The 14,637-nt window shown below is 53.4% G+C and overlaps 1 protein-coding gene across 1 annotated transcript in view; it reads left to right on the plus strand.

The window, feature by feature from the left end:
- Positions 1 to 14,177, plus strand: part of RPS6KA1 (ribosomal protein S6 kinase A1) — a 32,673-nt gene extending 18,496 nt beyond the window's left edge. Inside the window, exons 4-23 of the mRNA XM_058820021.1 lie at positions 2,498 to 2,614; positions 3,456 to 3,537; positions 3,805 to 3,885; positions 4,678 to 4,757; positions 5,347 to 5,453; positions 6,010 to 6,047; positions 6,152 to 6,294; positions 6,794 to 6,864; positions 7,085 to 7,173; positions 7,294 to 7,358; positions 7,701 to 7,803; positions 8,250 to 8,377; positions 8,813 to 8,938; positions 9,090 to 9,179; positions 9,621 to 9,779; positions 10,000 to 10,161; positions 10,459 to 10,535; positions 10,646 to 10,763; positions 11,143 to 11,280; positions 11,493 to 14,177. Of these exons, the coding sequence (XP_058676004.1) occupies positions 2,498 to 2,614; positions 3,456 to 3,537; positions 3,805 to 3,885; positions 4,678 to 4,757; positions 5,347 to 5,453; positions 6,010 to 6,047; positions 6,152 to 6,294; positions 6,794 to 6,864; positions 7,085 to 7,173; positions 7,294 to 7,358; positions 7,701 to 7,803; positions 8,250 to 8,377; positions 8,813 to 8,938; positions 9,090 to 9,179; positions 9,621 to 9,779; positions 10,000 to 10,161; positions 10,459 to 10,535; positions 10,646 to 10,763; positions 11,143 to 11,280; positions 11,493 to 11,615 (2,097 nt within the window). The 3' untranslated portion in view covers positions 11,616 to 14,177. The remainder of the gene's footprint in view (positions 1 to 2,497; positions 2,615 to 3,455; positions 3,538 to 3,804; positions 3,886 to 4,677; positions 4,758 to 5,346; positions 5,454 to 6,009; positions 6,048 to 6,151; positions 6,295 to 6,793; positions 6,865 to 7,084; positions 7,174 to 7,293; positions 7,359 to 7,700; positions 7,804 to 8,249; positions 8,378 to 8,812; positions 8,939 to 9,089; positions 9,180 to 9,620; positions 9,780 to 9,999; positions 10,162 to 10,458; positions 10,536 to 10,645; positions 10,764 to 11,142; positions 11,281 to 11,492) is intronic.
- Positions 14,178 to 14,637: the final 460 nt, after the last annotated feature.

A 14,637-nucleotide genomic window follows, 5' to 3' on the forward strand; every position in this document is an offset into this window, starting at 1 on the left:
GCCCGGTCAGTACCACTGCCACCTCCTGCTGCCTCTCCTGCTGCCTCTGCTGCTGCCACTGCTGCTGCCACTGCTGCTGCCACTGCCTGCTGCCACTGCTGCTGCCTCTCCTGCTGCCACTGCTGCTGCCACTGCCTGCTGTCACCACCTGCTGCCACTGCTGCTGCCTCTCCTGCTGCCACTGCTGCTGCCACTGCTGCTGCCTCTCCTGCTGCCTCTGCTGCTGCCACTGCTGCTGCCACTGCTGCTGCCACTGCCTGCTGTCACCACCTGCTGCCACTGCTGCTGCCTCTCCTGCTGCCACTGCTGCTGCCATCTCCTGCTGCCAATCCTGCTGCCACTCCTGCTGCCTCTCCTGCTGCCTCTCCTGCTGCCACTGCTGCTGCCTCTCCTGCTGCCTCTGCTGCTGCCACTGCTGCTGCCACTGCCTGCTGTCACCACTTGCTGCCACTGCTGCTGCCTCTCCTGCTGCCACTGCTGCTGCCACTGCTGCTGCCATCTCCTGCTGCCAATCCTGCTGCCACTCCTGCTGCCTCTCCTGCTGCCACTGCCTGCTATCACCTCCTGCTGCCACTCCTGCTGCCATCTCCTGCTGCCACTCCTGCTGCCATCTCCTGCTGCCACTCCTGCTGCTACCTCCCTGCCACCTCCCTGCCTCTTCCCTCTGCTTCCTTTCCTGATGCTTCCCATGGATGTTCAGGGCACTCTGGTTTGCTTTTCTGTCTCTGCCTTCTGGGATAGTTTGTTGTGGTGACTCTGGAAGAAGCTGGTCTCGGTGGCACAGGGGTGGTTTTGTGCTGGAGATTTGTGTGTGCTGCCAGCCAGGCTGTAGGAGCATGTCACAAGAGTCCTGAGTGTTGAATTCCAAGCTGGTGGATGAGTCCATGAGGGAAAATCCTCCCTTGTGTCAGCAAGATACCAAATGGCTTCTCAAAGTGGTAGGAGGATCACGGGATGGTCTGGGCTGGAGGGGACTTTAAAGCCCCTCCAGTGCCACCCCTGCCACGGCAGGGACACCTCCCACTGTCCCAGGCTGCTCCCAGCCCTGTCCAGCCTGGCCTGGGGCACTGCCAGGGATCCAGGGGCAGCCACAGCTGCTCTGGGCACCTTTGCCAGGGACCCTCACAGGGAAGAATTTCTTCCTAATGGGTCTCTCCCTGCTGTGGGCTGTCTCCCTGCAGAGCTGAGCTGGCAGGAGGAGCTGAGCTTGGCCGGCTCCTGTTGCAGCTCTGGAGGTGGGAAGCTGTTCCTCACAGCAGCTGCCTGCAGGGACTAAGCCTCCAGATGGACCCAGAAGTGCAAAGTGGCTGGTTTAAGCTGGGAGATCATCGGGAACACGAAAATGTGTTGTTTAAGGGATTATGGGATCTTTCTTGTCTGTGATCACCGAGCACAGGGAAAGGCAGGATAACACCAGGGAGCTCCTGTGCCCCTGCCCCGAGTGCCTGAGCTGCACAGGAGAGAGCAGAGCTCCCTCCATGGAAACAAAGCCACTTCCTAAACTGAGAAAAACCCAGCCTGAGAGTGGGGAGGGAGCTCAGTGCAGGTGGGCAACCACATCCATGGGCACTGGAGGGTGGGAGTGGGCTGGGCAGGGCAGGCAGGGCTGGCACCTGCCCCTGGCTGGCTTTAAAAGCTGCTTTGATGAGGTGGTTTCACACCAAGTGTCTGAATAGGTCTAGAAAACAAAGTGTAAATTTTTTCCCCCAACTCTGCAAGGGAAAAAAATAAATTGTAGTTCCAGCTTTCTGCAGCCTCTGCTGGCCACAGCTTCCCCAGAGCTGGGGACAGCAGAATTTAATGAATTTTTGAACATAATTGCTGTTCTTTGGGTCCAAAAGTTTTGCTGGGAATAGGAGGTGTTTCAGCATCACCTCAGGGTCTGTGGCTGTGCTGGCCCTGATCCCTTGGTGAGTTTATTCTACTTGTGCTGATGAAATCCATTTTTTCTTCTTTATTTTTTTTAAGTAAAATAATGTGTTTTAAACAAAACATGTGCCAGAGACCTTGGCTTCCCCTCAATCTTCTTGAAGGCTGGAGTCTGTTAAAGCATCATCTGTATGTGCTGAAGATGCACTAAGACTTATGTTGCAGAGTTGCTCAGATTGCTGAGCAGATGGGCTCCAACATGTCTGATTTTTGCCAGCCCTGGCCCTGTTTTGACAACAGTGCCTTATTTTTTGTGTTGTGGGATTTTTAGTGGCATAAACACTCCTGTTTTTGCTACCAGTGCCTCAAAAAGGAAGGTGCTTCTCAAGCACTCTTCTGAAATGCAGTTCAAAGCAGCTCCTGTGGTTGGGAGGGAGGGCTCTGTATTTACCTGGGCCTCCCTACCCTTATTGATTGCAGATGCTGATACCTGTGACAAGCACCAGCCTTTGTGGTTCTCTCCCGTGTGGCTCCCGTGAGTCTGGAGCTGCAGTCCTTGTTCCATGATCCCAGAAAGCTCCTTTCCCTTGCTCAGGAGTCCCTGCCAACCGTGTGCCCTCTGTTTCAGGGGGAAGGTGTCGTGCAGGAAATCAACATCACCCACCATGTGAAGGAGGGCTCTGAGAAGGCTGATCCCTCACAGTTTGAGCTCCTGAAGGTGCTGGGACAGGGCTCTTTTGGCAAGGTGAGATCACTTCTTCCTATGTGCCATGCCAGGCAAATTATTCTGGTGACGAAAGGAACCATCCCCAACAAAACCACTTTCCTGACTCCCAGGAATGTTCCTGGGCATGTTCCTCCCTTCCCAGAACTGCTGCTGTGTGCTCCAGGCTGGGTTTGGCCCCTGTTTATGGTCCAGTTTCCCTTCTGTGAAGGAGGAAGGAAGTAGCCTGTAGCTCTTATCTATTTCAATAATCCAGGTCTCACAGACCATCTGCTGACACATTAAATCAGCTTGCTGTCAGTCAGTTACCAGCTGACAGTGGGGGCTTGGACAGGACTGCGTGCTGCTGCCTGAGAAAATGCAGCAGAGGTTTTGTAGAATCAGAGAATAGCTGGAAAAGACTTCTGGGATCATCCAATCCAACCAGTAGCACTGCCAAGCCCACCACTTGCAGGTGGTGTCCTTTTGATGCTGCCTAAAACCAGGTAGAATGAGACATCAGGGAAGGGTAGGAGATAAAAATCCAGAGGATGCAAGACCTGAATAACAAGGAGTTGATCTGACTGACAAACCAGGAGGCTTTAGTGGTAAAGTGAAGCATCGGTGCCTCCAATCACAGCTCCCAGGCATCAGCCCCAGCCCCACAAGAACTGCAGGAGTCAGGAGGTGTGGAAGGCTAGAAAGGAGGAAAGTGCAACATGACACTGGGGGGTGAGAGGAGTCCACACACAGCACTTCCCTGGAAACCCCATGGGAAAGCTTGAGCTTCTTAGGGACACTCTGGGGTCTGCCACTTTGGAAAGCATCCAGCTCCTACTGCCAGTGTTTAGTACTTGGTGAATGTGGTGTTTTCCTGCCTCAGGTTTTCTTGGTGAGAAAAATAACTCCCCCAGACACCAACCACCTCTATGCCATGAAAGTGCTGAAGAAGGCAACACTGAAAGGTAGGAAGGAGACTCCTGCTGCAGTGCTCTGACCCTCTGTGACTTACAGGGCACTGGGGAAATGTCACTGCTGGCCTGGGGTGGGCTGGGTGAAACAGAAGCATCTTTTTCCCAGCAAAACATCCTCCTTTTCTTTCCTCTGTTTAAGAGCATCATGACGGAGGTGAGAAACACCTGGCTCAAGCAGCCTGGTGCTCAAGGCTGGGATGGGGCAGGACACTTGCCAGGGCCCTTTTCTGAGTCTGAGCTGTTCCTCTCTTCCCACAGTGCGGGACCGACTGAGGACAAAGATAGAAAGGGACATCCTGGCTGATGTCAACCATCCCTTTGTGGTGAAACTCCACTATGGTGAGTGGAGCTCCCTGGGGTGCTGGGAGAGGGGCTGCAGCTCCAGCAGACTCTGGCTGCCTTTCAACACAATCCCCTGAACAGAAATTCTTTTCTGGAAGGATCTGTGGTCCCACTGCCTGCTCCAGTTAAGGCTGCTTTTACTGCCTAGGGTTAGGGTTATGCCTAGGGTTCTGAAAACCACAAAGCCCAGAGCCCCAGGCACACTGCAGCTGCAAAAGGCATCCCAAGGGGAACACAAAACTGCCACAATATGGCTTCATCCACAGCTTTTTCCCTGGAATCAGCCTTAGCTCAAGGATGCTTTCACTGCCTAGGGTTAGGGTTACTGGGGAGCTGAGCATGGACTGGGAGTGGAGGTTTAAACATCAAATCCCTGGGATTAGAACATTAAGCCATGAGAAACTGAGAAAGTAGAGCTAACTAGCTGAGCTGGAGTTCTGCATTGTTAGTGCCCTGACTCTGGGGAAGGCAAGGACAGCTTTGTTGCTGTAAGGTGACCAGCACCTCTCCTGGGAAAATAGCCCTTTCAGGAGGGCATCACTGGTGGAAAGGGAACCAGACCCCCATAAAATGAGGATTTTCTGCAGTGCCAGAGTGCTGTGAGGAGCTCCCATTTCAGCAGCAGGGACAGGCCATCTCCTTTACCCCATCAGCCCTACCTGCATTTGACCCAGGAACCACGCAGGGCATGTGCCCAGCTGGAGCCACTGGGATTTAAGTGATTAATGTAACACCACGGAGCCCTCCCTCAGTGCAGGGCTCTGATTCCTGCTCTGGCTTGTGTTTCAGCATTCCAGACAGAGGGGAAGCTGTACCTCATCTTGGATTTCCTCAGAGGAGGTGACCTTTTCACTCGGCTTTCCAAAGAGGTGGGTATGCTCTGGCATCTCGGTGGGCTGCTGTGGCTCAGCTCATCTCTGCTCATGGCCTGGAGAAGTAACTGACCCTTGCAGTCCTTGAGAGGGTGAAAGCTGCCTCCAGCCTGCTGCTAGTCCAGAGCTGGCACCAGGAGAGGGTGTGGTGGGAGCCCTGTGCTCCAGCAGAAGAGCAGCAGCAGCACAGGTGGCAGATCCACAGCTTCAGATGAGCATCTCCTAAAGAACAAGAATGAAAAGAAGGTCATTTTTGATTAGAGTTAAGGAAGAAATTGTTCCCTGTGAGGGTGGGCAGGCCCTGGCACAGGGTGCCCAGAGCAGCTGTGGATCCCTGGCAGTGTCCAAGGCCAGGCTGGACAGGGCTTGGAGTAGCCTGGGACAGTGGGAGGTGTCCCTGCCATGGCAGGGTGGCACTGGATCCATTAAGGTCCATTCTTGATCCAAGCCATGAGCAGTGGGTGAAGTCTGGAAAATTTAGAAAGGGCAGGAGGGAGCAACATGGATGTGGAAGGTCTTGCCTGGGTGCAGGGGAGCTGCTGGCATTGTAAGCCAGCACCTCTCTGCTTTGTCCCCCTGCCTGCAGGTCATGTTCACTGAGGAGGATGTGAAGTTCTACCTGGCAGAGCTGGCACTGGGACTCGACCACTTGCACAGCCTGGGGATCATCTACAGGGACCTCAAGCCAGAGAAGTACGTGTGGCCAGCTGAGGCAGGATCCCAGCCCTGCATCCAGCCCAGCCTGGAGTCAGGGAACAGCTCCCACCTTCCAGAGGGGCTGGAGGGTGCCCTGGTGCTGGACACGTGGGAGGTGCTGGTGCCAATCCAAGGCTGCTGCTCCTCGGATCAGTGATTCCAGCCGGGAGCTGTGTGTGCCACAGGCTGAGCAGAGATCCATGGCAGTCCCCAGGCTCCAGCTTTAGGCAACTGGGAGCCTTCAGAGGGAGAAGGGACCAGGTGGGCTCTGCAGAGCCCACTCCAGCTTGGTTATCCTTGCCTGGGGGTTGTGGAGGTCAGAGGGAGGTGCCTCTGGGGCCTTTGGTTTGCTGTGAAGCCGAGGGTGTGGAGAGGAGGGAGCTGCTCCTGGTCCCACTCCTGTCTTGGTGGAGAAGCTTAAAGCACGGGGAGAAGGGACAGGTAACTTTGGATTCTGGGAGCCAAAGGATGATCTCAGACCATCCCTTGCTGTGCTTGTTCTCACTAGCCCTTACATAGACAGTAACAACTTGTTTTTCTATTCCTGCTGTAGCATCCTCTTGGATGAAGAGGGGCACATCAAACTCACAGGTAAGGGGCTCCACTGAGCCTTGGGCTCCAGCAAGGCTGGTTCCTGAAAAACAGAGCTGCTTGAAATGTGTGGAGCAGTGTGCTGACAGCTTTCTCTTGTGCAGATTTTGGTTTGAGCAAGGAGGCCATAGACCACGAGAAGAAAGCCTACTCGTTCTGTGGGACCGTGGAGTACATGGCCCCGGAGGTGGTCAATCGCCAGGGCCACTCGCACAGTGCTGACTGGTGGTCCTACGGGGTCCTCATGGTGGGTACCCTGCCGGGACTGGCAATGCCAGCTGCCCCTGCCCTGGGACACCAGACACGGCTCGGTGTGTCCTGCTGACCCCTAAAGAGCCCTAAGGGGCTGTCCAGGCCTCCAGCCAGGAGCGCTGGTCCCTCGAGGCTGCTGTGCCGGGGGGTGCTGGGCTGTGAGGGGGCTGTGGGGTGTGTGGGATGCAGGGGGGGCTCTGTGGGGTGTGTGAGGGTGTCCGTGTCCACCCCAGCGCCGGGCCCGCGCTGTCAGTGCAGATCTGGTGCCACCGTCTGGCAGCTGCAGGATCCCAGGGCTCCGGCAGGAGCAGGCGCTGGCCTGGACACGTTCCCAGGCAAACCCTGAGAGCCAAGCTGCTGCTGGGAACTCGCCGTGCCTGTGAGCCCTGTCAGAGCCAGCCTTGGGACCCCTCACAAGCAGGAAGGGGCAGTGGGACCTGTGCAACCCTGAGCCTTGCTCAGATATGACCTCCCTTCTTCTCTTTCCCTCCCAGTTTGAAATGCTCACAGGGGCACTGCCCTTCCAGGGGAAGGACCGTAAGGAGACGATGACCCTCATCCTCAAGTAAGAGTTTGTCCCTCCTGTCTGCACAGTAGGGGTGTTGCAAGCGGGGGCTCTTGAAATTCTGTGGTGTTATTTGGCAAGTGGTGCCATATCAGCCATCCATTTAAAGGGTGCAGTGTAAATGCCAGAGAGATGATTGGGCATTTTAAGGGTGGAGGTGCTGTAGATGCCTTGTGGCTTTTCTTCAAACCTGCAGCTGATTGCATAACTTCCTCCCCAGAGCGAAACTGGGCATGCCACAGTTCCTGAGCGCTGAGGCTCAGAGTCTCCTGCGAGCCCTTTTCAAAAGGAATCCAGCCAACAGATTAGGTAAGACCAGGTTTTTTGGTTTCTGAGGTTCTCTGTGACACCTGGCTGTGCTGCCTCCCTGGCTGTGCCCTTGGCCTTGTTGGGGGTTCAGTACAACATGACCCGTGGTGGCTTTTGCAGGGTCTGGGCCAGATGGGGCAGAGGAGATCAAGCGCCACCCTTTCTACTCCACCATCGACTGGAACGTGAGTATTAGAAAGAGCAAATTTCTGCACCACTCAGCAACAGTAACACAGTTCTAGCAGCAGGAATAGCACAGTCCTGATGCTTGGCCAGCTATGGGAGAGCCACCAACCGCTGTCCCCATCCATTCCAATAACCCTTTCCAAAACCAAAATTCTCTGTCTCATACATGGGCTGCCCGTCACCTCCCTGAGCTGTAGCAAAATGCTAAGACACAGAGTTTCACAAAATCTCTTCCTGGCCCTCATTCCTCACCAGCCTTTGCACCCTTTGGGAGAAGGTGCCTGTGGGACCACTTCCAAGCTGTTTTTGCAGCTGTTTTTTGGGTTTTGTGTGTTTTGCAGAAGCTGTACCGCAGGGAAATCAAACCCCCTTTCAAGCCTGCAGTGGGCCAGCCAGATGATACCTTTTATTTTGACACAGAGTTCACATCACGGACACCAAAAGGTTTGTATGACTTGAGGCAAAGCCCAGCTTTCCTGTGAGATGTCACTCTGTGACTTCACACCAGGGAGTTTCCAGCACCAGCAGGATAAGGTTTCTGCACAGGGAAGGTTTAGGTTGGATATCAGGGAAATTTCTTGTCCCAAAAGGGTTGTCAGTCCCTGGCACAGGCTGCCCAGGGCAGTGGTGGAGTCACCATCCCTGCAGGGGTTTAAAAGTCATGTGAATGTGGCACTTGGGGACATTGGCAGTGCTGGGGGGATTGTTGGACTCACTGATCTTAGAGAGCCTTCCCAAGCTGGACAATTCCATGATTCTCTGTGGGATGTTAGGGGTAAACTCCATGCTGCTGGTGTGGATCCTGTCTGAAATAAATTACAGTAGCCCCTGGGAGCAAGGGGGAGGCTTCTGCTCCTCAGGCCCTTCTCGAGCTGTCTCTCCCACTGCAGATTCCCCAGGTGTGCCTCCGAGTGCAGGGGCCCATCAGCTCTTCCGAGGCTTCAGTTTCGTGGCAACCGGGTTAATGGAGGATGGCAAAGTCCACCCTCCCCAGCCTGCCCTGCATTCAGTTGTGCAGGTAAGGAATGGGGCAGAGGAACAGCTCTTTGGAGGTGCAGGGATGCTCCAGGTCTGCAGGGCCTCTGCACTACCTGGAGCCTGAGGCAGTTCTCTTTGGAGTTCTTGCCTTCTGTTCTTTCATCACCACTGACTGCCACACTGTGCACAGGCTGTCAGGGCAGTGTGGGGCTGTGGCTTTCCTGTCCCCAGGTGGATGTGTGCTGGCAGGGGGTCTGTAATGCCTGGGTTGGGCAGCCAAAGGCAAAGGCACCGTGCTTGGTGCAGGCAGCGTTGGCCCACTGACCTATATCTGCCTTGTTCTCCTCTCCTCCCGCTCCCCGCCGGGAGGAGAAGCTGTGGGATGTAGCAGACAGTCTGACAGCTCTCTCTGTGCTGCATTAACTCCTCATGTTGCACAAACCCTTCCCTGAACCTGTCCTGTGTGCCCTGGCAGCAGCTGCACGGCAAGAACGTCCAGTTCAGCGACGGGTACGTGGTGAAGGAGGCCATCGGCGTCGGCTCCTACTCCGTCTGCAAACGCTGCATCCACAAGGCCACCAACATGGAGTACGCAGTCAAGGTCCGGGACTTAAGTATTTGTAGAGCTAAAGAGATGAGGGAACAGAGTGGATACGGTACAGGAGCTCTGCAAGGCTCCAAACTCAGCTCGTGTGCTTTGTCCTGGCCCCTTCCCTATCTGTGGTGGCTGCAGTGTGTCCCTACTCTTGCAGGTGATTGACAAGAGCAAGCGAGACCCTTCTGAGGAGATTGAGATCCTGCTGCGCTACGGGCAGCACCCAAACATCATCACCCTGAAAGATGTGAGTGTGGCTTGGGAGACTTCCCCGTGCTTTGGTTTAGGAAGGGCAGGCTGGTGGGAGCAGAGTTCAGCCCCAGCAGGGGCAGCCCAGCGACCCAGCTCAACGTGTTGCTGTTTCTCTGTCAGAAGATGCCCACCAGAGGGTGCTGGGCATTGCCCAGGCTCCCCAGGGAATGAGCACAGCCCTGAGGCTGCCAGAGCTCCAGAAGCTCTTGGACAGCACTGCCAGTGATGCCCAGGGTGGGATTGTTGGGGCAGGGCCAGGAGCTGGATCAGTGATCCCTGTGGCGCCCTTCCAGGTTGGGATATTACATGATTCTGGGGTGGGGAAGCATCCCCAAAGCCACCTCTGCTGATCCCTGTCTGCTCCTTGGCGATGGGAGTACAAAAGGGAAGCTGTGGAAGCACATTTTGGTCACCCCACCCATGTTTTCTTTGGCAGGTGTACGATGATGGCAAGTACGTGTACCTGGTGACCGACCTCATGAGGGGAGGAGAGCTGCTGGATAAAATCCTCAGACAGAAATTCTTCTCGGAGAGAGAAGCCAGTTCAGTCCTGCACATGATCTGTAAAACAGTGGAGTATCTGCATTCCCAAGGGGTGAGTGTGGTATTGACTGGTTTCCTGGAAGCTCCCTGGCATTACACTGTGCTCCCTCTCCTCCCAGGAGTAACACTGCCCATCATGACAATTATTTCTTGCTGGTGTTGCCCTCTTGGCAAAGCAGATGTGGGGCGAGGGCAGGGGATGAGTGACCTCAGGCAGCTTTCAGACCTTTATTTTTGTGGGGTATGAGCACTGCCCTTTCTTGGCTCCACAGGTGGTCCACAGGGACCTGAAGCCCAGCAATATCCTCTACGTGGATAAATCAGGGAACCCTGAGAGCATCCGAATCTGTGACTTTGGCTTTGCCAAGCAGCTCAGGGCTGAGAACGGGCTCCTCATGACCCCCTGTTACACAGCAAACTTCGTGGCACCCGAGGTGAGCACCCTACTGACCTGAGACCCTCCAGCAGTCCCCTTGTCCCTCCCCTAACCTGTGCTCCCACCTGGCAGGGTCTGCCCTGTTCCCATCTCCATCCCGCCTTGGAAGAGGCAATTACAGAAATAACACTTGTAGTAATGAATCTATTTTGAATCCTGATATTTTAGTCCCAGACTTTGCTGTTCTGTCCAGCTCTGGAAGCTTTGCATATGGACTGCACCCAGGTCAAGCCCCTCTTCTGAAATGAGCTCAATGACAGGAAGCAAACACACTTTTTTCCCTTTGCTTGTTCAGGTCCTGAAACGCCAAGGCTACGATGAGGGCTGTGACATCTGGAGCCTGGGGGTCCTGCTGTACACGATGCTGGCAGGGTAAGGCAGTGGCTGGGGCTGTGACCCCTGTCCAGGTGTGCTCTGTGGGGACAGCTGTGCCTCTCCTCCTGCCTGGGTCAGTAAGCCAGGGCTCTGTCCTCTCTCCCCAGCTGCACTCCCTTTGCAAATGGTCCCAGTGACACTCCAGAAGAGATCCTGACACGGATAGGAGGAGGGAAGTTCTCCATCAGTGGCGGCAATTGGGACACTATTTCTGACATGGCCAAGGTAGGGTTTGATATTTGTTGGGGTTGGGGTTGCTGTGAGGCAAATATACAGCGGGTTGGGGAGGGAGCACACAAGAGAGCGAAGAAAACCAGCACTGCAGCTTCTACCCTACACAAGTTCCTCACAGCAGGTTTGTTTTAGCTCTGGCTGTGATATTTGCATGGAAAACCAACCTCGTGCTTGACCCATGTGGGGTTTGCTCTGTGTTCTACCCCCTAGGCCTGCCAAAAACATATTTCATACAAAAAGACATTGATGCCTGGGCACTTTAAACTTGGCCTCTGCATTTAAATCCTAATCTGGGGGCGTACACACGTGGGGTTTTTGCATTTAAATTATGAAATCTTCTAAAGTCTGACTTTCCAAATGATGCCTGTAGGATCTGGTATCAAAGATGCTCCACGTAGATCCTCACCAGCGTCTCACAGCCAAGCAGGTCCTGCAGCATCCTTGGATAACCCAGAAGGACAGTTTACCCCAGAGCCAGCTCAATCACCAGGACATTCAGCTTGTAAAGGTACAAAATCTGGAGTGGGAAACCAGGAGGGAAGTTTGGAGAGGTGTGAGCCAGGGCAGGCAGTACAGACAAGCAGGGGTTTTGGGGAGGAAAGAAAGGGGAGATTCTTTAATGAAACAAGAAAGATGCTTCTGGCTTTGTTTGTGGATGTGGCTGCTCTGGTCCCATCTTGTAAACCATGAGTCTGAAGTAGTTCTCCTGCACCTCTCCAGGGTGCCATGGCTGCCACGTACTCGGCGCTGAACAGCTCCAAGCCAAGCCCTCAGCTGAAGCCCATCGAATCCTCCATCCTGGCACAGAGGCGGGTGAAGAAGCTCCCCTCCACCACCCTGTGAGGCCCCACGGTGCAGGAACAGCCCAGATTTTGCACACCTACGGAAGAGGGGGACAGAGGACGGGCAGGGTCTGCACAGGGGCTCCCCTGGGAACTTGCTCTCAAGAGGCCAAGTGCCTTCCTGCTCCTGAAAGACTGGCTCCTCCTCATGTGGACTGATCTTTGCTGAAGAACTTCACTGTAAAACTTTTTTGATGTGTAAATTGTCGATTTATAAAGAAATCCATCTGTGTATATGAGAACTAGAATGTATAACTGATGTCAAGTGGCACTAAATGCAGCTCTGATTCACCCTTCCCTGTGTAGGACCAGGTATTTGTTGTTACTACAGCATTTCTTGGAACTGATCCTCTCCAGCTCCACAGCAGCCGGAAGACTGTGTCACACTTGGGGTTTAGGCTTTGGGGCTTTTCCTCCCTCAAACCTTTGGATGCATTTCCCAAAGCCAGCCCTGCGGCCTCCCAGCCAGCAGCACTTGTGTCCATGAAGGACCTTCCTCCCTTCTAAGTCCTGTGTGTTTGTTCCATGTAAAGTGGATTGTGCAGCCTCTGTTTTCCCTCTCTCCCGTGCTCCCCCAGCCCAGCCAGCAGCTCAGATCTCTGAACAAAACCCACCACGTTTTTTCCAAGCCCTCCTGCAGATGCTCAGCAGGCCAGGACACCTCCTAGATCTGGCTCATTCCTTCCCTCTGCTCTCCTATCTCCATGCTGTCCCATCACTGCCGAGTTTGTCACCTGTGCAGGGAGGGTGACGACAGAACCTCCTCCCTGGCAAACCTTTGGGCTGGCTCTGGCTGCTGCTTTTACTGTGTGGGGTTTTCCTTCCCCTCAGTAGGAACCTCTGAACATCTGAAACGTTTATTTTTTAATTTAACTTTGTTCTCCAGCCGTGACTCAGGGTTTCTTTCTGACTTGTACAATAAATGCGGCATTCAGGGCCCGTCCTGTGACTGACTGTGAGCTGCAGAACCAGCGACCCCCGGCGTTCCCCGGGCATTTCCGCCCTTCCCAGGTTGTTCCTCCGTGCTATGCAGGGACAGTGCTCCTTGGCTGCCTTCTGGAAAAGCTACACAGCTTTTTACCAGGCCCTGAAAGCCAGCAGTGCTGCTTAGGGCAGCCTCTCGTGCTACCTTTTCTCAGTGGGAGGTGACCAGAACCAGTCCTGGAATGAGGCAAGAACCAACAGGAATGGGAAATTTCTTACTCAGGACACTTCTGTGCTTGTAGAAACCAACACTTGGAGACAAACTGCTAGGAATAAATAGCCACCCCAGTCTGACCTGCAAGGAACTGCCAGAGCTCCATGGTTCCATGGTGGCAGTTCCTGGGAGCAGCAGGATTGCTACAAGGGCTGCAAACAGAGCTCAAGGATGTGACTGGAGCAAGCAAAGGTTCTCATGTCAACTTCTGCTACTTTTAGCTGATCATGTCATAAGAGAGGAAACTTGGTTTTTTGTTCAGTCCTAGCTGGCTCTAAAATGGAGAATTCCGTAAAAATAATTATGTGAGATGCACAGTGCTCTTCTCCTGTACCCTCATTCAAGTAGGTCCTGTGAGCAGCCAGTGAGAAGCTGAAATAGTCACAATTTCTTTCTCACTGTATTCCAAGTGCAGCCTGAGTGTCCAGTGCTTCTGAGAGGAGGAGGCCAGCCCCAGTCCACAGTGGATCTGACTGGTATTGCCACCAACCCCAGCAGACAGGAATTTAATATTTTGCTGAGATTTGGGGAGGGAGAGACTTCACCACCCAAAATGCCTTCCTTAAAAATACTTGTGACATGATGTTCCCTACACCTCCACAGTGACTCTTGTGCCAGTGCTGTGCAAATGGTAGGTGCAACCTGCAACCAATACAATAATCATTTTTTCTGCAGCTGGGCTCAGTCCCTTTGGGTGTTGCAGAAACCTCCACAGATTTTCAGAATATTTCCTACATTGCATTTCAAGGGAAGGTCTGGGGTGGTGGATGGGTTGGATGCCAACCCACTATGGGTGGGTGGGGTTCAGTGCTCTTAAACCCTGGGGTTTAGGGGGTCTTAAACCAAATACTTGTCCTGGTTTGGGGGATAACTGGTTATTTGTATGAGACTGCAAATATTTTCAAACATCAGTCAGGAAAAACATTACAGCCCTTGCTGAATCCTCCCTGTGATGTGCTGGTGTGAGGCCAGCTGGGGACAACTCAGGGGTGTGGGGACAAGCAGGTGCAGATCAGTGTGGGCAGGGGGAGAGCAGCCTTCAGCTGCTGCAGGTTCTGCCTGGCCATGAGATGATACCTGGGGTGTCAGACCCCAAAACCAGGAGCATCAAACCCCTCTGCCACCCTCGGGTCTCCTATCTGAAGAAATTTGTGCTTGATGCAGCTGGAGCTTCTGAAACCCTCATCCCCTTGGAGAACAGAGAGAACAAGAAGGGCTACACCTTCCTCTCCGGGGGCTTTTAACCATGTTATTCTGAGTTATCCATAAGTAAAATAAGCCTTGATTTTTAGTTCCAGATCAACCAAGTGCTGTTACTTTTTTAATTGCAGTGCTCAATAAAATTGGACTTGTCAATTTTCTGTATATGAGAGCTTGTGTTTGTGACAGGTTGGGCTCTCTCCTTCCTTTTCCACTTTTGTCCGGACCTTTGCCAAAGTACTGTTGTCATAATTAACTGAATTGCATTATTTGAGGTGAAAGTTGGGTATCTAATGCCTACTGGGGGCGGTGAGAGACCAAGTGATTTGCTCTTGCAGGAGTTTTGGGTTGTTCAGCTGTAACTTGGGAGAAAGAAGATACAGAGTATATCACAAATTGTCTTGGTTTAAAAAGAGGCAAAAATTGATTTAACTTCCATACATAAGGACATCTTTACAAGGAAAGCTATTTCTGTTAGTTCAGGTATTTAATAGTGGATTTGATCTTTAAGCTTTTGTCCTGAATAGGTCTGAATGAAAGCTCAAGGGAGCAGAAATCCCGGAATCCAGCCTCAAACTGCTGAGTCTACCTGGAAATAACCTCTGCAGAAAAAACATATTGATCC

The sequence above is a fragment of the Ammospiza caudacuta genome, chromosome 25, assembly GCF_027887145.1.
Source record: "Ammospiza caudacuta isolate bAmmCau1 chromosome 25, bAmmCau1.pri, whole genome shotgun sequence".
Lineage (NCBI taxonomy): Eukaryota > Metazoa > Chordata > Aves > Passeriformes > Passerellidae > Ammospiza > Ammospiza caudacuta.